Source organism: Cynocephalus volans, chromosome 5 (genome assembly GCF_027409185.1).
Source record: "Cynocephalus volans isolate mCynVol1 chromosome 5, mCynVol1.pri, whole genome shotgun sequence".
Classification (NCBI taxonomy): domain Eukaryota; kingdom Metazoa; phylum Chordata; class Mammalia; order Dermoptera; family Cynocephalidae; genus Cynocephalus; species Cynocephalus volans.
The window spans coordinates 156,062,010-156,086,185 of record NC_084464.1 but is presented as its reverse complement, the minus strand read 5'-3'; the positions used below and the strand labels follow the sequence as shown (position 1 = coordinate 156,086,185).

The 24,176-nt window shown below is 40.9% G+C and overlaps 1 protein-coding gene across 2 annotated transcripts in view; it reads right to left on the bottom strand.

The window, feature by feature from the left end:
- The window catches only part of SNX9 (sorting nexin 9), a 118,309-nt gene that overhangs the window by 48,533 nt on the left and 45,600 nt on the right, over nucleotides 1–24,176 (bottom strand). For both annotated transcript variants that reach the window (XM_063096665.1, XM_063096666.1), the window contains exons 3-4: nucleotides 18,721–18,795; nucleotides 16,921–17,046 (exon numbers count right to left, since the gene is read on the bottom strand). In XM_063096665.1, the coding sequence (XP_062952735.1) occupies nucleotides 16,921–17,046; nucleotides 18,721–18,795 (201 nt within the window). The remainder of the gene's footprint in view (nucleotides 1–16,920; nucleotides 17,047–18,720; nucleotides 18,796–24,176) is intronic.

The window sequence follows — 24,176 nt, the reverse complement described above, 5'->3', positions numbered from 1 at the left end:
TTTAAGCACAAAGAGAGACAAAACACTCTAGTGGGTTAAATCACACTGAACTGATGGACATCCATGGGTCCATAATACCACCGAAAAAAAAAACAAAGACAGGAAAACTCATTAGTCACTATTTGACGCAGCTATAAAACAACTTCTTACTTCGAAAACCAGCAGTTAAAGAGAAAGAATTAGACATCTACTTAGCTCCAGTTGATGAAGAAAGGTACTACTTTATAGAAGAAAGCCAAGTCAGTAAATGTGGAAGGAATAACATTATTGATTCAAGCAAGGATTATTAACTAGTGCTAAATGATTAGGTGAATGGTTAGTGGTGCTAAATTAATACCAGACAGATGACTTTCTGGTCACAGGAGAAAACATACAGTATAGAGGAGGCAGAAGACTGTCATAAACCTAACCCAGGGGTCATTTTGATCTGTAACAGTAGGTTGACCAGATATTGTCTTCTGATGTGATGTACATGAAATATAAATATCAACTATGGTATCTTCTTACACAAAATATTCAATTTGTGTACATTAAGCTTTTTGGTATAATTTCCAATTTACAGGATATACAGAGAACAGAGGAACAACTTAAACAATACCACAAAGAAATAACCAGACGAATCCAGAAGACAGGAATTCTACAGCTACCAAAAAATTAAAATAAAATGAATAAGTAAATAAATAAAATTGGTCTGGATATTAGGTGAGATGAAAATTTAAGGATTATCAACTTTACAAAGGTTACAAACACTACATACTACTATATATGATCTCATTCTGGTTTAATATATATATATATATACACACACACACACATAATTTATACTTACATTTTGTGTGTTTGTGATACCCATGTTCACACAGAGAAAATAAGATACATACCAAGGTGTAATTAGTGATGGTGAAAATGTGATGCTTTTCTTATTGCTAGTTTGAGTTTTCTAGTTTTCTACAATGCATATGTACTGCTTCTGTAATAGATTATTTTTTTAAATTGTTTTTAAAGAAAGTAAGAACACTAATCAGCAACTGCTGACCATAAAAATGATAGGTTTTGGTTTTGTTTTATTTTAGTATTTTGTTGTATTTTGCTTCTTATATGACAGCCTTGGGAAACCTGGACCAGTAAGAAGCAAACTCCTCCCTCTGACAACAAGAAATGCAGTAAGACCAGGGCAAGGGCTTGGTGGGATAACATGGGGAGACCTGACTCAATTCACTGGCTTCCCAGTAAGCACACTGCCCAAGGTCTCAGAGGAATAGCTCTCACTGCACAGACCATGAGAACACCTGCGGGAGAAGAGGGAGAGACAGGCAGTGGTCCCCTGACCCAGGTCAGAACTCACAGGGTGGGCTAGGTCTGAGAGTTAATGAAAACAATAACTTATATTTCATTAAGATTGCTTTCTGTTTGGCCTTCTACCAAACCAGCACATGAGAGTTCAAAGGATACATGAAAGCTCAGAAGATACTGATAAGTGGTCACAGCTCCCATGGCCTACCTGGTTCCTTGCAGAAGACACCCAAAGTTCAGTACAGGTCAATACCGGTCGTTGTTAAGTCCACCAGGTATTTGCTAAGTCCACCAGGTAAGAGGTATCCCTAATAATGGGCTAACTATCTTTCATATTATCATGCTGGGGACAGGCCCTATAAGCTTTCAAGGGTCCACCTTATCACCACATAAGGAAATTCTTACTGTGCCTCAGTCACATATTTCTACATTCTATTTGTTCTGCTGTCATTTGGCCCTACTATATCCTAATAAACAGTCTCCTGCTTGGAAGGATAGAAGGGAGGAAGGGAGAAATTTGGTAACTGGAAACTTCTAGGACAAGACTTTTCCCAGGGGTACACAACAAAAATAAATGGAAAGTTATCACTTACTGTTCTCAAAACAACCCTGTTTTGTAAAGTCTAAATTTTTTTTTTTTGCAATTCATCTGCATGATTAAGAGAACAGTCTCTACTGAGCATTTCTTATTCATCAAACATTTAATAACCATGTGCTAACTGTATTAGGAAGTGAAAACAGAAAGCAAACAATATCTCATTCTTATGCCCAAGACCATTTCAATCAGAATTTCTGACAGAGATTTGATTCTTTTCCTCAAAAGGGCCTGAAGAAGTTATAAAATTCTCTTATGTGAAAATCCTTACCATTTCAACACTATAGAAGAATTTGTAAAATTTCCTATTTGTTTTATACAGATCTTTAGCTCAAAGGAAATGATCTAATTTTACAGATGAACCTATACTGACTTTAGAAAACCACTAATGAAAATATGAAACCTGTACATTCTTTAAAACTGAAGAAAGGTTACAAGAACAGACCAAATCCACTTATAGCCAGTCACATCAATACTACTTACTGGGAATTAACCAAAAAAAGTTTAAATTCTTTAATAAATCCTTTGTTAATTCACATTCTGAACCCTCAGGTGTGAATTTCAGGTGTTTGTTTTTTAAATAAAGAGAATTAAAAGACTAAAAACTGCCTGAAAATAAATGGATAATACTTGCATTAGCTTACAGTTTACTTATTTTATTAGCTCAAACTCTTAAAATAGGTAGCTTTATGTACAGAATAAGATGATAATACAACTTGATAGACCTGTCTAATAAAGTCCATGTGAAATGGGTTTTAATGGACACCTGTTGAAGATAGGCTGTGTGTATAACAATGCTGATGGGCCTTTTACCATAGCAGTTTAAAGATTTTTAAAAAAACTTTGCTTTTGTAATTTGTTTCCAGTTAGACAAAAACAACCACCACCCACCACCCTAAATGATAAATTTCACTAGCACATATTTTTGAAAGGTTTCCTATATGAACAAAGCTGTCTTATTAGGTCAAGGATCTGTGATAACACGTGGAAGGTTAGTACGGGCAGCCTTGTGTAGTTCTGAAGGCAAACTGCCAGAAATCCTCTGAACAGTGGTCTACAATCTTCCTTAAAAAGCCCTGTGACCACGTAAAAAGGCTTCATATGGGGTGTGGGGAGCTGCCCACGTTACACCGTAATCGCCATTACAAGATGGCGCCGGCCGACACTGACAATCGGCAAAAACAAGTCTAGAGCGCATGTGCTGGGAATTTCCCCACCTCTAGTCTCTGCCTCTCCCGTGGCGTCATCTGGGCTGATGCACGACCGCCAGTCAGAGAGGGACACGTCCTAGGCGAGGGACGCTTTTCTATAAACGGGAACGGGTTTCTGTACTTAGGGTCTCCGCCCCGATAAGCTTGTGCTCTGCCTCTCAAGACGCATTAAAGCTTTACTGCAGAAGGATCCTGTGTGTGCCGCGTCGTTCTTGCTGGCGAGACGGTTGCGCCGGACATCTGGTGCCGAAACCCGGGAAACGTTTACATCGTCAGCACCTTCGGAGACCCCCTGGTGACAGGAAGGATTCAGAACTGCAGGGAGGTAAGTTCAGAGAGGCATGCTTGTCCTTGACTTAGGGTTGGGTCTGTCACTTCCGTAGAAAGTTGTGTTTGCAAGTTTTCCTGAGGTGGTCTGCCGCTGATTGTGTGGATGGGGCTTACGGGTGTGGTCAGACTGACGTACGTAGGCAGCTGCACCCTAGGTTGCGTGAGCCTCTCGTAAATAAGAGAGCCGCGCGCCATTTCACTTTCGATTCGTGCGTTAGTCTCTCGTAGATAAGAGAGCTACACGTTTCTGCCTGGAAACCATGGGATCCACACAATCCATAGTTGCTGCGTTAAAAACAGTATTGAAGTAACGTGGCATAACAGTGGGGGACCGTGTACTCAGGAATTTTGTGAAAGAGATCGATCGCGTAGCCCCGTGGTTTGCTTGTTCCGGCTCCTTAAACTTGGGCTCTTGGAACAAATTGGGTAAAGACCTTGATCGCAAGTACGCTGAAGGGGATCTGCGTATGGGCACCAAGACAATTTGGAAATTTGTCAAAAATTGTTTGGAGGATGAGGGTTGTCAGCCGGTGGTGTTAGAAGGACAAAACACCCTAGAGGAAGTGCAGGACAGCATGTCAGAAACTGAACGGAGTGAGAGGATGGGTACCCGCAAAAGGAGAGACGTCTCCAAAAAGGTAAACGGCCCTCCCGGTAAGTCTGCTGACAAGGGAGTGAAAAAGAAAAAGGGCCCTCCCGGCGAGTCTGCTAACGAGGGAGAAAGTCAGCGCCCAAGTGATTTTCAGGAAAAAAGGGACAGCCTCTATCCCCTGAAGGAGCTGGGAGCCCTAAACTTAGGGGATTCGGGCTCTGATTCCCTCGGTCTTAGTGATGAGTCAGAACTAGAGGAAGAAGCGGCTAGATATGAGGAAGAGAGATATCACCCTGATGAATATTGGAGAAGTGACGCAGAAAGGTTAACGCGGCCGCCGCCCACGGCGACGCCTCCGGCGCCGCCTCCCTATGCGTCACGCTCATCCGCCTTCTCGCTGATCCCTGAAAGGGTGAGGAAAAGACTGACCATGACCTTTCCGGTCTTTGAGACTTCCGAGGGAGGACGGGTCCATGCCCCTGTTGAGTTTACTCTGAGCCTGATAAGATTTCAATGGAAGGTCTTGCCTCAGGGCATGGCTAATAGCCCTACCATGTGTCAGTTATATGTCCAATTAGCCCTTGAACCTATTAGAAAACAATTTCCATCCTTGCTTTTGATACATTATATGGATGACGTTTTAATGTGCCACAAACATCTAGAGACTCTACAGAGGGCATATCCAATTTTGCTCAAGACATTAGAGCAATGGGGACTTCACATTGCTACAGAAAAGGTCCAAGTTACTGGAATTGGCTTGTTTTTGGGATCGGTTATTCATCCTGATAAAATAGTCCCTCAAAAATTACAGATTCGTAGAGATCATTTACATACTTTAAATGATTTTCAAAAGTTATTGGGAGATATAAATTGGCTGAGACCATTTTTAAAAATCCCCTCTGCTGAGTTAAAACCTCTGTTTGACGTATTGGAAGGGGACTCTCATATCTCCTCCCCGAGAGTATTAACTCCTGCAGCAGATCAAGCCTTACAGGTCGTTGAAAGTGCCTTACAAAATGCTCAGTTGCAGCGCATTGATGAAACTAAGCCTTTTGATTTATGTGTTTTTAAAACTATCTTCTTCTGTGGCCCAGGCCCTGAACACACAAACTGCAATAAATTCTCAGTTAAGGGGAGGATTGATGGTGGTCAATCAAAGGGTAGATTTAGTCCAAGAACAAATAGAGGTTCTATGGCAAATTGCACAACTGGGATGTCAATGGAAATATTCAGGATTATGTGTAACTAGCATCCAATATGAAAATTATACCAGGGCAGCAAACTTGTCTCATCGCTTGTCTGAGTATCTTTTAGGAAACTGGACAGGAGACTTTGACGGCCTGATGCGGGACCTGCGCTCTGCCATCGTGGCTGTGAATTCGACAAGAGTGGATGCCTCTTTTGCAGCTGGATTGTCCTCCTGGATCACAACTGCTATGTCACATTTCAAGGAATGGGTGGGGGTGGGATTGTTTGGGGCGGCCCTCTGCTGTGGACTAGTGTTCCTTCTTTGGCTGGTCTGTAGGCTGAAAGCCCAAACACAAAGAGACAAGGTGGTCGTTGCCCAAGCACTTGTGGCTCTGGAGCAAGGAGCCAATCCCGATATTTGGCTATCTATGCTCAAAGACTAGTCCCCCCCCCTCTTTTCGGCTGGCCTCCGTGAAAACTGGTCAGTGGGGTTCGCCCTGGCTCGTGCTGGCCCACAATTCACAATTCAGAGTCCGCTCCAGTAGATCCAGAGACGGGCAACTTCCCCCCAGACGTGTGCCGACCTAAGACATGGTGCCTGGTGGCGATAGGGTTAACCTTTGACGGGTAAGGTCACGGCCTGAGGTGGGTCGACCTAAGACAGGACTACTGGCTAGATATGTTGTGGCCAATGAGCTTGCTCCAGCCTCTTAATGTAATAAGAAAGGGGGAGATGTGGGGAGCTGCCCACGTTACACCGTAATCGCCATTACAAGATGGCGCCGGCCGACACTGACAATCGGCAAAAACAAGTCTAGAGCGCATGTGCTGGGAATTTCCCCACCTCTAGTCTCTGCCTCTCCCGTGGCGTCATCTGGGCTGATGCACGACCGCCAGTCAGAGAGGGACACGTCCTAGGCGAGGGACGCTTTTCTATAAAAGGGAACGGGTTTCTGTACTTAGGGTCTCCGCCCCGATAAGCTTGTGCTCTGCCTCTCAAGACGCATTAAAGCTTTACTGCAGAAGGATCCTGTGTGTGCCGCGTCGTTCTTGCTGGCGAGACGGTTGCGCGGGACAATGGGGGGGTTAGGGTGGGGGTGAAGAGATGGGAAGGATCTTTTCAAAAAAAGGTTTTATAAAGAGGAAGTCTCAAAAAGCAATTATAAGAAGTCTATGGCATCTAGATTTATTTGAGGTAATTAAATAATAAGCAAATCTAATACCTTTGTGAAGGTTTCTTTTATGGGTTTATTTTGATATAAAAAAACAAAATGGCCTTGGGCCGAGCCCGTGGCGCACTCGGTAGAGTGCTGCGCTGGGAGCGCTGCGATGCTCCTGCCGCGGGTTCGGATCCTATATAGGAATGACCGGTGCACTCACTGGCTGAGTGCCGGTCACGAAAAAACGACAAAAAAAAAAAAAAAAAAAAAACAAAAAACAAAATGGCCTTAAATGGCCTAAAAATTGTCATTTTTTATTTTTTAAATAAATGAGAAAAGAACAGTCTAGTTCCAACATAAAATTACTATGGCCTTCCCCATCCTTCAACCAATAAAAATTCCTTTATAACAAATATAACACGGAAAATCTCTGCATAATAAAGATGTTATATCCCTAAGTACCATTTTTTCTTTTTTTTTTTTTTGAGAGAGAGAATTATTTTATTTTTATCATGTGCCTACACCACTTTCAAGTTTTGTGTTTTTTTTTTTTCCTTAATTTTATTTTGTCGATATACAATGTGGTTGATTATTGTGGCCCATTACCGAAACCTCCCTCCCTCCTCCCTCACCCCCCTCCCTCCCAACAATGTCCTTTCTGTTTGCTTGTCGTATCAACTTCAAGGAACTGTAGTTGTTATGTCTTCTTCCCCCCTGCCTCCCGGTTTTTGTGTGTGAATTTATTTATTTATTTTTAGCTCCCACCAATAAGTGAGAACATGTGGTATTTCTCTTTCTGTGCCTGACTTGTTTCACTTAATATAATTCTCTCAAGGTCCATCCATGTTGTTGCAAATGGCAGTATTTCATTCGTTTTTATAGCTGAGTAGTATTCCACTGTGTAGATATACCACATTTTCCGTATCCACTCATCCGATGATGGACATTTGGGCTGGTTCCAACTCTTGGCTATTGTAAAGAGTGCTGCAATGAACATTGGGGAACAGGTATACCTTCGACTGATGATTTCCATTCCTCTGGGTATATTCCCAGTAGTGGGATAGCTGGGTCATATGGCAGATCTATCTGCAATTGTTTGAGGAACCTCCATACCATTTTCCATGAGGCTGCACCATTTTGCAGTCCCACCAACAATGTATGAGAGTTCCTTTTTCTCCGCAACCTCACCAGCATTTATCGTTCAGAGTCTTTTGGGTTTTAGCCATCCTAACTGGGGTGAGATGGTATCTCAGTGTAGTTTTGATTTGCATTTCCCGGATGCTGAGTGATGTTGAGCATTTTTTTCATATGTCTGTTGGCCATTTGTATATCTTCCTTAGAGAAATGCCTATTTAGCTCTTTTGCCCATTTTTTAATTGGGTTGCTCGCTTTTTCTTGTAAAGTTGTTTGAGTTCCTTGTATATTCTGGATATTAATCCTTTGTCAGATGTATATTTTGCAAATATTTTCTCCCACTCTGTTGGTTGTCTTTTAACTCTGTTAATTGTTTCTTTTGCTGTGCAGAAGCTCTTTAGTTTGATATAATCCCATTTGTTTATTATCCCTTTTGTTGCCCGTGCTTGAGGGGTCGTATTCATGAAGTCTGTGTCCAGTCCTATTTCCTGAAGTGTCTCTCCTATGTTTTCTTTAAGAAGTTTTATTGTTTCAGGGTGTATATTTAATTCTTTAATCCATTTTGAGTTGACTTTAGTGTATGGTGAAAGGTGTGGGCCTAGTTTCATTCTCCTGCATATTGAGATCCAGTTCTCCCAGCACCATTTGCTAAAGAGGCAGTCTCTTCCCCAGTGTATAGGCTTGGTGCCTTTGTCAAAGATCAGATGGCTGTAGGTGTGTGGATTGATTTCTGGATTCTCTATTCTATTCCATTGATCAGTGTGTCTGTTTTTATGCCAGTACCATACTGTTTTGGTTATTATAGCTTTGTAGTATAGTTTAAAGTCAGGTAGTGTTATGCCTCCAGCTTTATTTTTTTTGCTCAGCGTTGCTTTGGCTACACGTGGTCTTTTGTTATTCCATATAAATGTCTGGATAGTTCTTTCCATTTCTGAGAAAAATGTCTTTGGAATTTTGATGGGGATTGCATTGAATTTGTATATCACTTTGGGTAGTATGGACATTTTCACTATGTTGATTCTTCCAATTCAAGAGCATGGGATATCTTTCCATCTTCTTGTATCCTCTCTAATTTCTCTCAGCAGTGGTTTGTAGTTCTCATTATAGAGATTTTTCACACCCTTGGTTAACTCGATTCCCAAGTATTTTATTTTTTTGGTGGCTATTGTAAATGGGCAGGCTTTCTTGATTTCTTGTTCTGCATGTTCACTATTGGAGAATAGAAATGCTACTGATTTTTGCGTGTTGATTTTGTATCCTGTTTTTGTTTGTTTGTTTTCTCTTCATGAATGCCATTTTTATTATACTAGTGGGTTTTGATTTTTCTTGGGTTTTTATGGCAGTGGTAGTTATTTTTCAGGAACCAAACCCAGTACTCCCTTGAGGATTTCTTGTAAGGGTGGTCGTGTGGTAGTGAACTCCCACAGTTTTTGTTTGTCTGAGAAATATACTATTTGCCCTTCATTTCGGAAGAATAGCCTTGCAGGGTAGAGTATTCCTGGCTGACAATCTCTGTCTTTTAGTATTTTGAATATATCATCCCATTCCTTTCTGGCTTTTAGGGTTTGTGATGAAAAGTCTGATGTTAGCCTGATTGGGGCTCCCTTATAGGTGATTTGATGCTTCTCTCTTGCAGCTTTTAAGATTCTCTCTTTGTCTTTGACTTTTGCCATTTTGACTATAACATGTCTTGGAGAAGACCTTTTTGGGTTGGATACGTTTGGAGATCGTTGAGCTTCCTGGATCTGAAGATCTGTGATTTTTCCTATACCTGGGAAGTTTTCTGCCACTATTTTGTTGAATATGTTTTCAATGCAATCTCCTTTTTCCTCCCCTTCTGGAATACCCATGACTCGGATATTTGAGCGCTTAAGGTTGTCTGATATCTCTCTCAGATTTTCTTCAATGCCTTTGATTCTTTTTTCTTTCTTTTTGTCTGCTTGTGTTATTTCAAACAGCCCATCTTCAAGTTCAGAGGTTCTCTCTTCAACTTCCACAAGCCTGTTGGTTAAACTCTCCGTTGTGTTTTTTATTTCGCTGAATAACTTTTTCAGTTCAGCAAGTTCTGCTACATTTTTTTTCAGGGCATTGATTTCCTTGTACATTTCCTCTTTCAGGTCCTGTATACTTTTCCTCGTTTCATCATGACGTCTAGCTGAGTTTTCTTGTATCTCACTCAGTTTCCTTAGAATTATCGCTCGAAATTCCTTGTCAGTCATTTCAAGGGCTTCTTGTTCTATAGGATCTAGAGCTTGAGATTTATTATCTTTTGGTGGTGTACTTTCTTGATTTTCGTATTTCTGTTATCTTTTCTTTGATGTTTATTCATTGTGGCAGGGGGTTTCACAGTCCACAGGTTTGACACTATTGACTGACTAAGATGTTGCTGTGGTTGCCAATTTGGTACGGCTACCTCAGTGACTCCCTGTTCTGTGTGCTCTGGTCCGGGCTGCTGGGATGCACTGAGGCACCGCAGAGTGTGTGGTCTCTGCAGAGCTTCCCCTTCCCCTGCAGAGCTTCCCCTTCCCCTGCAGGATGTCTCCCTGCTCTGTGCGCACTGGGCCGGGCTTGGGATGGAGCCGGGTGGCAGCGGTGAAGCCTACCTGCTGCTGGATTGTGCGGCAGCAGCGTGGACCCTGTGGAGTTCCCGCCTCCCCTGCCGGTCAACTCCCTGCTCTGTGCACTCTGGGCTGGGCTGGTAATGAAGCCGGGTGGTGGCGGTGAAGCCTACCTGTTGGATCAGGCAGTGTTGGCCCCGCAGGGCGTGTGGTCTCCGCGGAGCTTCTGCCTCTCCGCTGGATGCCTCCCTGTCTCGGCTGCAGGTTGATTCACTTCCCACTCCAGGGACGACGTGTGGGGGTGGGGGTCAGAAGCCCCGGTAACCGCTGCAGCCCGGGGTGACACACGCTGGCTCAGGCCTCATGTTTCCACGTCTGCAGCTGCGGCTGTGACGCCAGCCGTGGCACACTGGCGGGTCGCCTGCGCGGGTTGGGGGAAGATTCCCGGTTCTCGGCAGGGTAAAGACACCCTTTCAAAGCCGTTCCTTTGCGCCGATTCTGCTACAGCTGCATCTGGCGCGGGCCTCAGGCTGCTTCTACTCGTGGCGGAAAAGCGGCAGGCAGCTCTCCTCTTCCGCCATCTTGACCTCCACTGTAGTGTTGAGCAAAGGGAAGGCTCTGGTTTCAGGGCACAAAATGATTGTCACAGAGAAATCCTGCGGCTCCCGGGGCTCCCCCATGGGCCAAGCCAGAGCAGCTCCGCACTTTCGCCGCGGGAAAGAGAATAGACAGCCACTCCTCTGGTGGCGGCGGCAGCGCCTCCTCTGCAGACTTCGCCAGGACCGAGCTCCGATCTGTGGGCTAGAACATTTTCAACATTGTGCCTGTACACAGCGCAGAAGATCTATAAATCTGCAGCCAAATCCAAGAGAAGTCAGCTCGGGTCGGTCATGCCGTCAGGTGCCGGCTGCCCTCGATGCTGACCTTCGCTGCCGAAGCAGTAGCGGAGGCTGCGGCCACCATGTTCCCAGGAACTAAAATGAATCTCTATCCCTAAGTACCTTAATTAACTTTGAGCATTTGTTTAATATCCAAACTATTAAAAAATAATTAACAATCCCAGAGTATTTTCTGTAAGAGAATTGAACTATTTTTGATTGGGTAACCCAGCAGATGGTAGAATGATGGGCTAGTGAGAGTTTGCTCCTAGTCCTGCAGCCAATGTTGAGAACATAGTCCGCCCTGAGTCAGGGATTGAGGTTGGAATACGTAAACTTCAGAATATTTTACATTTTACGGTACCTTTTCACATATTTATGATTGAACAAAAATTATTCAAACAAGTACAGAGCATTTTATTATGGTGCAAGGTCTTACAGGTCACTGGGAATAGAAAACAATAAGACAAAATCTTTGCTTATCAAGCTTACAAATTTACAAATAAGTAATATAATTTGTGATAAGAATCACAAATAGTGATATGAGAGTCCAGAGGAAGGAAAGTGGAGTAGAACGTAAGAGAAAAAACAAAAAAGGGCTTCATGAAAGACATGGTATATGAGCTGAACCTTGAGGGAGGGGCTTACTTCTGAAATACGTCAGGAGTCATTCTATCATTCTGAGGAGAGCAAGGCAAAGGTACGAAGAAAAAGCCCGACAGCGTGGGGCACATTTGGAGAATAGCTGATTTGGCTGGAGCCTAATACATCTGAAAGGATAAGGCAGGGATGGGAGGCTGTGTTGAGAAATTACAGAAATAAAATTGAGGTTGGGAGAGTATTTGTTTCAAACTCAAATTCAGATGAATTTCCTCTACAATTTCCCTACTTGTTCAGTGTCTACTTGCAAACTCTAACTCATACATGATGATCACCTCCAGGGACAGCCCTCTTGACATACAGAAAATGGTTTTTACAGGAGGCAACAGGGAAGCCCCTAAAATTCCTTAAGCAAAGAACTGCCATATCTAATGTCTCACTTCAGAGGCAGCAGAATATTAGATAACTATAATCAGCAATTATTAAACCACTAATAAGTACTGTTCTAAACACAGGTACTTTAAAAACAAGTGCTGTTTTTTCATTTACTCTGTCCATCAGTCCTATGAAGTTTTACAGGTGAGGCACGGAGAGGCTAAGCAGCTTACCCTGAGTCACACAGAAAGTGTTAGATCTGGGATAAAAACCAAGGCAATCTGGCTCCAGAAGCCACTGCCTCGACATCCACGCTGTGCTGCCTCTCAAAGGAGATCATCAAAGGGACTCCAGGAGAACAAGGGTTCTCAATGTCTCCCTCCCTTCCATGTCTAAAGGATGCAGACTGCTCCTGCCTATAACTATGGCTCATAATGGCACTCAGGGTCTTAAAGCAGAATAAAAAGAGGGCACAGAAAGAAGTAACATTTCAGAGAAACAGAAACAGGAAAGTCAGGATGACAAACCAGCTTTGTGGGGAAATAATGAGTGATTCTGTTTAAGGTGAGTTTGAGATACAGAAGAGATATGCTGATTGAGCTATTCAGCAAAAAACTGGATAGTGAGCAAACTGAAGAGAAAATTCAACATTAGAAAGACATCTAGAAGGGAATCATCTACACAGTTAGAGAAGGTGGAAGAGGGAGAAGGGTTGGAACAAAAAGGATAAGTGGATTGAGGACACCCCCTCCGAAAAGGGAAAAGGTGGGAAAAGAAGGAAAAGACTTACTAAATGTCTTCTATACCATTTTATATTGGTGCAGATATTATACCAGCCACAATTCTTACGGAGTAGAGCCAGACTGTCAAACCAAGGTCTAACGCCAAAGCTTGTGTGCTCCCCACTACATCAACCTGCCCTGCGTGAGTGGGGGGGGGGGGGCGGGCGGGACGGGAGCGGATGAGAAGTCATGAAAGAGAAACAGAGACATTCAAGGGCACAGCTTCACAGAGCATAAGGAGAACCTTAACAAAAAGAGAAGCAGTTCTATCCCAAGTATATACATATACATATCTTTCTAGTGTTTGAAGAAGACAAAAAATAAATCTCTCAAGTCAAAAACCTTTAGATAAAACATCTAGGTTTTGGAACTTTTAATTTAATGTTTAATCCCCATTGTTCTTATTCTTTAAAAAGTATAAACAACAACCTTCCATTAATTGTCCAAAAGTAATAACCCTAAATAAGCAGTGACCTAAGAGTTTTCTAAAGATCTATACTGAGAACCTTTTTAGAATCAAGGCACTAATAACAGAGAAAAACAAGATTAGGACAACTATTAATACACCTTTTAAAACCATTTCTGAGAGTCAATCAGCTGGCTTATTCATTCAAATGGTACAGCCACTGATATGAGATGCTCTTGAAACTGTAAAATAACAGATAACTAATAATGAAACAAATATTAACCACTAAAAACTACTTTTCCCTTCTAAAGGAATCATGATGCTGTCCTCAGCTAGTTAATACATATTCTGTATTAGAATAAGAAAATGATGAGAGTTTGACTCAGTTCCTGGGTATCCTTCAATAAATTTTCCACATACTCTGAATCTGTGTGGGGTATGTGTATTTAAACACAAAAAAGATAACTCTACCCATACTGATATGCTTTTTAAAAAAAATCATACATCCATATCCATACATCTAAATTACCCTCATTCTTCTTAAAAGGAGCCCAGTTTTCCACTGTGTGGCTGTCCTGTTGTTTATTAGATCAGTCCCCTGCTGATGATGAACACTTCCAATCCAGTTTTCTGCTGTTAGAAATAATGCTGCAGTAAATGTTCTTGCCCAGAAATCTGTGTTCTAAGAGCAGAGCTGTATGATGAACTCAGAATTGCTGGGTCAGAGGGGACATGCGTTGTAAATATTAAGTTACATTACCAACTGGCCCCAAAACCTTTAGTAATTTCTCCTTCACCAGCTTTCTACCAAAATGCCTATTTGACCACACCTTTCTTCATATTAGGTATAAAAACATTTTAATTCTCTGTCAATTTCATGGAGGAATCTAAGGATGGGCATTTTCCCAGGTTTATTGACTATACTTCTTTTCCAGTGAACAATCTGTTTACACCATTTGCCCTGAGTTGTTCATCTTTTTCTTATAGATTTGCAGGAATTCTTTGTGTAGTAATGGAATTAGCCTACATATGTCACGTTAGAAGTATTTTCCCAGCTTAATATCACTTTTTGGCGTTAAGTGTATCAATTCTTTCCTTAATGGCTGCTGACACTGCGTCAGGCTTAGAAAGGGTCCACATTCCAAGTTATAAAAAAAATATTGCCTGTATTTTCTCCAAGTACTTTTTAAACGAAATTGTTGCAATCTATTGATTTCACATTAACATGCATCATACTCCTTTGACACTAACAATTCCAGTCTAGACTGCAAACAAGTGACTGGACTGTGTTTTTACTGATAAAGTGTTCTCTGACCAGCTTTTAAGGACAAAAGCAATCACAATGGGTTGTGGTAGTCAATGTGGCGATGTCACCTGCCTCAACACCAGTTACTCCACTTACCTCTGCGATTGCTCCCTAAGAGTCTAGAACCAGAGGGTACCCCAAGCAACCTGGAATTAGGAGTTTTAAGAAAATCAAAAAGAAGTGCTATTTTACATACTGAGTTATAAATTTATGAACTCATTACTCTGAAATGCAATATAGATTAAAAATATGAAGTCAAGGAAGGCTGAGATAAATTAAATAGCAGGTTCAAAATAAGTTACTCAAGGAGATCTTCTTTAAAATGATATGATTAGAAAAACCCAAAAAACAACAGTCAGAAAGCTGGATAACCAGTAGCTGAATGTGGGGCTGTAACTCCTGTGTGGGAAGAGAACCAAATTTAAACTAATTGATGTTGTGAAGAGTAAACAGACACAGGCTCAGAAGCTGGCATGGTGTGCTGAGCTGAAGAGACACAACCCTGAGAGAAGACGTGCCCAGGTGGAGAGGCCTGGCTTCTCTAACCAACTTGCCCTCAGAACAAGTGTCCCCTGGGAGACACATGCCAGAGCAATTGGAACATCCTAAGAAACACATCCCTGGGACAAATGTAATATTTTCTTATTGACATTCAGAAAATGAAAGAATGCGCAAACTGATAGCAAAATTTTTAAAACTACCAATTAATAATGGTCATCTGGTTTCTTACTCTCTCACGACATCTTTCATGGTATTTATAAAACGTACCATAATTTTGGCCTATTTAAATTGTCCTCATATCCCAGATAACTAGGACCAGAGATAGCTGTTAAAAATACTTTTAAATTGAAATGCCCAAATTAATTATGGCATGCTTTCTGGATTTTTTAAATTCTAGTTTCAGTTCTCTTTTTCTTTGTTTTCAAAGGATTTGATTAGATTTAATGTTAGATTGCATTGGTGAGATCTAATTTTTTTATATTACCTTCAAAATATTCTAGAGGAAAAAAAAGTTAATTTTGCTACGTGTAAATACAAAGGAATTTATAACAGAACAAGATTTGAATCTGATTTCGAATTTGTGTTCATTAGCTAAAGTAAGATAATGGTTGAAGTACATACCTGGACTTAAAACGATTATTTCTATCTTCTGTTTCCTTCACTTATGCTATGATCACCTCATTATAATTCCCTCTTAATAGAATGTTGCCTTTTACTTAATGTGAACCAATTTCATGGATGTTTTTGTATAAATCAGTAAATCTCAGCTGGGCTGACTTTGCTACCAGAGGACACTTGGCAATATCTGGAGACATTTTTGGTTGTCAAAACTGAGGGTGATCCTACTGGTATCTAGTAGGTAGAGGCCAGGAAGGCCACTGTGTACCCTGGAGAGCACAGGACAGGCCCCACAATGAAGAAGTATCAAGTTTCAAACATCAATAGTGGTCGGGCTGAAAATCCCTGGGAAAACTTCAAGTCAGGTGTAACTACTATTTCTACACATTTCACAGTGAGTAACCATTAACTGGCCAATGTTCTCAAGTATTACAGAGTAGCAAAATATAGAAAACTATTTAATTATGGTGATCACCTAGCTTCCAAATTTTAAGTATCTGGGTCAGACTAATTTGTAATTCAGGTTTTTCTGAAAAGCTATTTGAAAATGTATAAAATCAGCTAATATATGGTAATAGTACTTTGATAAACTCTCTTGGAAGGTTAAGATATAGAGATATTCTGTAAGCAAATAATGATAAGTGATATGATTATTAGGCTTGACATACTTTAAAATCTTTTACGTAGGTGAAAAAAAATCAAGTAATAATATTTCCGAAAGACCATTTATTTCTAAAGATGTAGGTAGCAACAACATTTTGATATCCATCTTCTCATTTTTCTTCTTGTCACTCACTCTGGATACCCATTTAACAGTGAACTAGGCAGATTCACCTAAACTGGTCAAATTCTAACTAAGATTGGTGTAAAATTTCACTGTATTTTTCTTAAATTATCCCACTATTCTACATTTTCTAGAAGCAATACAGTAATTGTTCCGAGTGCTGAGTGCCTGGACCTGCTAGTGACTTGTGCATTCCCTGCTCCACCTGCAGGACGAGGGGACGCTAGCTCTGACAGCGTAAGCAACATGCCAAGGTGAGAGAAGCCGTTTTCTGATCCAGCTGAAGCTCTGTCACTGCTCAAGAACAGGATGCTGCTCTGCTTTCTATGCCCTCATTTGAGGGAGTATTTGCAACTTCCGGAGTCTGTGTTCATATCATGACATGCTTAAAATAATTCTCTATGCCCTGCCTTTTCTCTTATGATCAGTTTTAAAAGCAGTCTTTAGCAGGCTTAACAGGTGAGTTCTTTGTTAATACCCAACAGAAACACCACACAAAAACGTTTATACTTTCCAGAAATGGCAATAGCCATAAAGCTTCACGAGCTTTCACAAATGCACTTCTCTCAGTAAAGCCAGCCACACCCTGTAGCAGGATGTGAGACATACCTGGTTGGTGCTGTTGGCAGCTGATGAACTGGCTTGTGCTGTACTCGCTGAGAGGGAATCAAGGAAGGCTTGGTCAGCCACTGAATTTCCACAAGAAAACGGATCTTTCCCATCACTGGGTAAAATCTGAATATTAGAAAGAACCACAATTATTTTCCTAGATTACAGTCATTGCAGAGTTAAGAGTCTCTGAGGACAAGCAAGAATTATGAAAAATAGGTTTACAGTCTTCAATGCTATCAATTTCCCTCTGAGCACTGCTTTTGCTGCACTCCATGTATTTTGCTAAGTTATATTTTCATTTTTAATTTAGATCAAACTATTTTTCAATTTCTCTTGAGATTTCTTCTTTGATCCATGTGTTATTTAGAAGTGTGTTATTAAATCTCCAAGTATTTTGGGATTTTCCAGCTATCTTTCTATTACTGATTTCTAGTTGAATTCCACTACGGTCTGAGGCAGACACTGTATAATTTCTCTTCTTTTAAATGCATTGAGGTGTGTTTTATGGTTGAGAGCATGGTCTGTCTTGGTGAAGGTCCATGTGAGCTCAAGAAGAATGTGTGTTCTGCTGTTGCTTGTTGAAGTAGACTATAGATGTCCATTATATCCAGCTGACAGATAGTGCTACTAAGTTCAACTCTGTCCTTACTAATTTTCTGCATGCTGGATCTGTCCATTTCTGATAGAGGGGGGTTTATTTTCTTAAAAGATGAGCAAACCCAAGAATGCCTGCAATAACTATCCCTTTCTATGAGTAAGCAGAATTCTAGAAAATGTAATTAATGCCAATATCAACTTAAATCCTCAGATTTTTCTCAGTCTTGTCAATTTTTAGAATCCTCGATACACAGGGCATAGAGCTAAAACAGAACATAAACATAAGACCTGTGAACCGAGTTCTAGAGCTTGTGAACTGTCTGAAACGTATGGGAGAGGTTGGGGTATGTGCATGTGCTCACACTTCTGGAATAAAGTCCACAGATTTCATCAGATTCTCCAGAGGGTTTAAAATTCCCCATCCCTCACTCTCAATCAAGAACAAGAGAAAGACAACCTTCCTTCCCGTTCTGCAGCCACATCCCAGATGAACATCCTCCTGGGGGCGCTCTTCCTCTCTATTGGTGGTGAACCAAATTCTTGCTTTATCTCTAATTTGACTCACAGGGAACCAGGCAACCTTAGTTTCTCTCACACAAGATGAGAGGCAAGCTCACCAAGTACCTAGTACTCGGTTTTGAGAGACCAACAGCCAGCCAGCAGGGGGCGGCAGCGGCTGACTCAGAAGAGGGCTCTGCCAGCTGAGCGGGCGAGTCCCAGGCAGGGAGAGCTCCTTCAGGTGCTGCAACACCGTCCTGGCTACCTGGGATAACAGAGCCTAACCTAGGCTGTGAGCTAGCTCATTCAAGACACCCTTCTGGCTACGGGAATGGGAAAAGAACTGAGAGGTATGTACCTCAAATAATCTACTTCAACTTTGTGGATCAATTCTACAACGAATAGTATTGCAGGCAGCAGCTATTACACACTATTAGCACAGGAAAAATAGGGACTCCTATTCAGAATAATTAAAAGCTGCTATCCTTGAAAGGAACTTAATCTAAATATTTGTCATCACTCTGAAGCTTGGGTCTATAGGTAATATTTTTTCTTAGTTCTACATCAATGTATCTTCCATATTTTATATAATTAGCATTTATTTCTTAAAAAGTTGCTGTCTTCCGGTCTGTGCTTTAAGTTGATTCATAGAGACGCTTGACAGAGATCAGCTTTAACTGATGAAGGGCAGTAAGTTCTTACCTCAACATAGTCTGTGGGAACAAGCCCTCGTTCTCCTTTGCTGTTTCTTCCTTCCAGCCATCCTCCACCAACATCCTGGTAAAGTTACCAAAAAAAAAAAAAAAGAAAAAGATTACAGTTGAAATTTCCTGCAGAAATTGTGCTTTAGGAATTGTTAGACATAAAAAGTAATGAACAGTAAGCTTTTTATTCCTACAGTGCTAATGCTGTTCAAAATTTTAAATTCTTAAGGATTCTCTTTACTCCAGAAAATGATGTAATCTAAAAACAATAGAAATCAAATCTCAACAAGAAGTAATCAAAGACTGAAAAGCAGCCTACTTTAGAGGACCACCGTTCAGTGATTCCTTTCCATTCACTGGTCTGTGGCAGATGACAAAAGAGGCTTGCGGCTGCACTGTCAAGCAGCAGAACACACATCCCCAGCCCTGGGATCTGGCCAATAGATGGACATGGAAATAACTGGGGCGTCCAGAGCTGGCCTCAAGGACCTCTGTCCACTTCAGCTTGCTGTTTTGGAACTCCAAGCCGCTATGTGAATAAATTTGGGTTGCTAGATGATGACAGAGACAAGGCCCAGTCTCTCTGCCACCCCATCCAACGCCAGCCAACCCCGGTAGGGGAATGGCCGGACACAAATGGTGATGGGCTACTGTAGACACATAAGCAGCCCAGACCAGAGAACCATCGGCTGGCTTGTAGGTTCCTGAGCAGTTATAAATGGTTATTGGTTTTAACCACTGAGTTTTGGGATTGTCTGTTATGCAGGAAAAGCTAACTGATCCATGGTTCCTTAGTTCTTCTCGCTAAATAATATTAAAAAACTAAATAATACAGTAGAACTCTATACCAAGATTCCCATTTTTCAATCTATTATCTCAGCAAAGTCCCACTTTATTCTCTTAAAACAGTAAGAGTTTTAATTTTAAGCTTGTAATTAGTGCCCTCATCAGTTAATAATCATCTGAATCTAGATAACCACATTTAAAGAAAAATTATTGTAAGCCACAATTTTGTCACTTTGGACCACAACAGCAACTTGATGACAATACTATTTTACCAAGAAAATGAAGAAATACTTTATTTAAAAAATTAGATGGGAAAATAAAAGAATCTTTAATCTCTCTTATGGTTAAAAATGAAATCTATTTACTTACATATACCTAGCATTTAACCTTAATTACTACATATACTTTTTCTACCCAGTAATTCTTCTTTGTATCCAAGACATATAAAAGCAGGTTTTCAAAATGCTCCACTGTTAAGAAACTACTGTCCCCTCTGCCATTCCTCGTTCTCCTTCCTTGATTCTGATGCTGCCGCAGTCCTGGCTCTTTCCTCCCACCTGGTGGGATGCACCTGCATCTCCTCTTTCCCTTCTCCTAGAGGCCATCCTCAGCCTTCCTGTCACCTTCCTGTCACCTTCCTTTACAGGCTTACTCTTAAGATGGCCAGGGAGCCTGCCCAGCTCCAGCCCTGATCTCTAGTTCTGCACTTCCAGTTTCAAACTGATGTGGAGCTACAGGGACGAGCTAACTATTTACCATTCTTTCCACTCACCATATCTAAAACTAAATTCAGGTAATCCTTCCAAAGAAGTTCTTCTACCTGACTTCAATACTTTCGTAAATCTACCATTCTCAGGTGCAAAGGCCAAACACCTCAGTGATCCTGGACTCTGTTCTTACGGTATCCAATCGAGCACCATGTCCTACAGGTCTGACTCTGCAAGCCTCCTGCATCCACCTTCTTTCAACTCATTGCCACTGCCCAAGGTCATGTCCCTAGACTCCAGCCACATCAATTCCTTCTCTACACCCCACTAGATTAATTTCCTTGAAGTGTAGATCTCATCATGTCATCTCCCTATAACAATATCAACAATAAAACCCAAGCAAAACTCTTAAATGAATCTACTGTTTACCAGACGAGGTCCACAGGCACCATCTGATCTGGTCCTAAGAGCCTGTTTCCTTAGCCTGTTTGCTACTGGTGTATATTCATGCATACCCTGCAACCTGGGACGTTTGTTCACATTTAATGTTCTCCAGCAGAGGCTTCCAGGCCAAACAGATGTGGCTCTGACTCCTTGTTCTGCTACTTACAAGCAGAATGATCTTGGGCAAGTTAATTTCTCTGAGTCTCACTACTCTCACTTGTAAAACAGAGATTAAAAATACCTCCCTTATAGAGTTCATGGGGAACATGCACTGGAGAATATATACATTGTACTTAGCCAAACACCTGGCTCAGAGGCTGTCAGTAAGTGTCGCGGAAACTGCTAAAAAAACACCGAATACTTTTAAACCTCCGCAGCTTTGATCCGACTATGCCCTGTGCCTGGGGTGTCTTTTCACTTCTGTCTGATGAAACCCCATTCATACTCCAAGATCTATCTAGTCAGATTTCATCTTCTGCATTAAAGCCTGCCCTGATTAAAACACAAATAGAAATAGGCTCTTCCTCTGTTGAACTGCGAACAGCAACTTGTCAACAGCTTAGAAACTTTCTGTTTAGCACCTTGAATTTCTCCTCTTTTGTATCACAAGCTCCTTAGAGAGAAGGGGAAGAAATCTCATATATCTTCACGTTTACTATCCCTCAGAGTACCGAGTACATAGCCTCATCCGCTGCAGGTGCCCAATAAAACTTTATGGAGTAAAAAAATATTTTGAATTAATTTCAAGCCTACAATGCTTTCATTTTAAGTAATAAAAGCATGCTGAATATATTTTCTGGGGCATGTAATCCCAGAATACAAAACTAGAAAATATGAAATAGATTAACAAAAAGAATAGTTACAGAAAATGTGATCTTCTTTACTAATAATTTAAAAATAAAAATACGTGCTTACCTTACGCTAAACAGTACACATCGTATAATACACTATGGGTAAGAAAATAAAAGAATAAGATGTGGTTTTCAGCCTCAAGGAATTCCCAGTTTAACGTGGGAGGGAGGTGCAGATAGATAAAGTAACTACAGCCTGCCACCGCAGGCACAGCACTGGCAGGTGCAGTCTTACAGGCATCACAGAGCTCACAGGGCCAGCACCAAAGGCTTCCTTCTTTCTGGAGAAGACCTCTCTTAAGGCAATGAGGAAAGTAGGAAGACAGTATTTTCTGTTTTGTTTTGTGGCAGAGAGAGATCGGGGGTGCAATAAATGGAAAAGGGAATGTCAGGCAGAGGAACAACATAAGGAAGAGAGCAAAGTCATGACACACAGGACTGTGTGTGTGCGTGTGTACGTGTGTGTGTGTGAGAGAAAGAAAGTGCATGTGAGAGCGAGTGTACATGAGGGGGCATGTGCATGTGTGCAGGTGCATATGCATGCATGAGAGACAATGTGTATGTGTTTGTGCACACACACACAGGGCAAGGCCGGAAAGGCTAAGAGGGGGTTGGATGGTGAGGTGACAGGAAGCTATCCAAGAGGAGTGACAAGGTCAGACTGGCATTTTAGACCAGGGACTTGAGGAACAAGGGCCAGCCAGGAAGGTACACCATCCAGATAAGAAGATGAGAGCATAACTACGGGCTTTGACAGCAGGGACAGAGTGGAGAGAACAGACAGATGTGAGTGATACTTAAGAGATCAAAGTCAATGGCTTTATGTGACTTAAAGTCAGGGCTCTTAGTTGGGGAGACTGAATGGATGGAGGCATCACAATATAAATAGAGAGAATTCAGGAACAGGATAGGTGATGAGCTGAGTCCTGTGCATGGTAAGTTTGAAAAACTAAATAAAGATGTCTAAGACACAGCTGGATATCCAAGTGAGGTTTGAGTGGCATGGTCAAGCTGCAAATACAGATTTAAAGTCAACAGCATATAGGTGGCAATAAAAAAATCTGAGAAGGTATAGTATAAGAAAATGGGCTAAAGATGGAAAGATGTGGGAACACCAACATTCATGAGGCAAAAAGAAGAGGGGACCAAAAAAGGATGGCTGGAGAGGTAAATGGAAAGCCATATAGAATCCGACACATTCTACAGTGTCAGATGCAAGGATATTCCTTGCTGGAAACATTCAGTAAGGCACGCAGACCTCTCTGAAAAACAAGGAGCACAGGGCAGGGCTAAGTTTTCTATTTCTGTATCTCCCAGGTACTTAGCCCAAGACTGCATATGTATTAAGCTTGTAAGTGACTGTATTACAAGGGAGCCGGCACAGTGTGAGACCCAGTGCTGGCCAGAGAGATGCAAAGGGCACTGTCACAAAAGTCAGCCACTCCCAGCAGTGCTCGGGGTGTGAAGAGAGGGAGCACTAACGGGTTAAAGTTTCACTAATTTTACAACCACAAAGACTAATTCTCCATACCCGCTTTTGTTCCTTCTCCATCAATATAAGCTTTGAATGAAATACTAGTTGAGTAATTTTTCATAAGACTTTATTTCAAATGAGGTTCATCTGATAATTTTGCTATATACTTGAAGGACACATAAAGTGAAGTTACATACAGGAAAGGACAATTAACATACTGAGGCAAGTATCACACAGAAGTAATAGGAAAAACTGTAACATGAACTTAAGCTAAGATGATTGAAAAAAATTAATATTATGTTTGCCTCTGAGTTTCCTGATAACAAAGATCATAAAAGAAATTCAATAGCCTATAAAGATTTTATTTTATCTAAAGAAACATGCCAAATCTCCAAGAAAAAGAACCTGAGACAAAAGATCCATCACATGGACGTTTGAGAGAGACAGCAGAGACATACTAAGGTACATGAGCAGAGATACATATATATACTCATACATGTTTGAAGATGAGTGTGTGTATGTGTAGGAGGGTACTTAAAAAAACTCGTGGAAAAACACAATTAAAAGATAATATGAATCTTTCTATGAACTTTTTTTAAAAAAAGATCTCAATTGGCTTTATTTAAGTTTTAGAATTGAGCAACATATTATTTCATAAAATAGAATAAGTATTCCCTCCACGAACTTTCTGAAGTACCCTCGTGTGTATATATATATATATATATATATGAGCGTACTTTGAAGGTGGTGTATATATTCATGTATTTATGTACATGCATACATGTTCAAACATGGTTTTGTAAAGATGCAGAAATGCTTGTTATACATATAGTTATTTTTTATTTGAGTAAAAGCTGAAGCAATAACTTGTAATTCAGCAAAGATAACTCCATTGGGAGCTAAACTAATATAGTCTAAATATATATTGTTTTCTGGTAATCTTATTCAATTTGAGGATAAAGTTTAGAAAAACAATGATCGCCATCAATAATCTAAGATATTTAGGAAAACCAGCACCATTTCTTATCTACTCTAGAGACACAGTAAAATGGTACTAGGAGAAAGGATACTAAACTAAATTCCAGAACAATTATAGGGTGCCCAAAGGTTTTAAATAATAAGGAAAAAATTACAAGCATTTTGAAAAAGATACAAAATAAAGAGACATCATAAATTTAATTATGTACTTAAC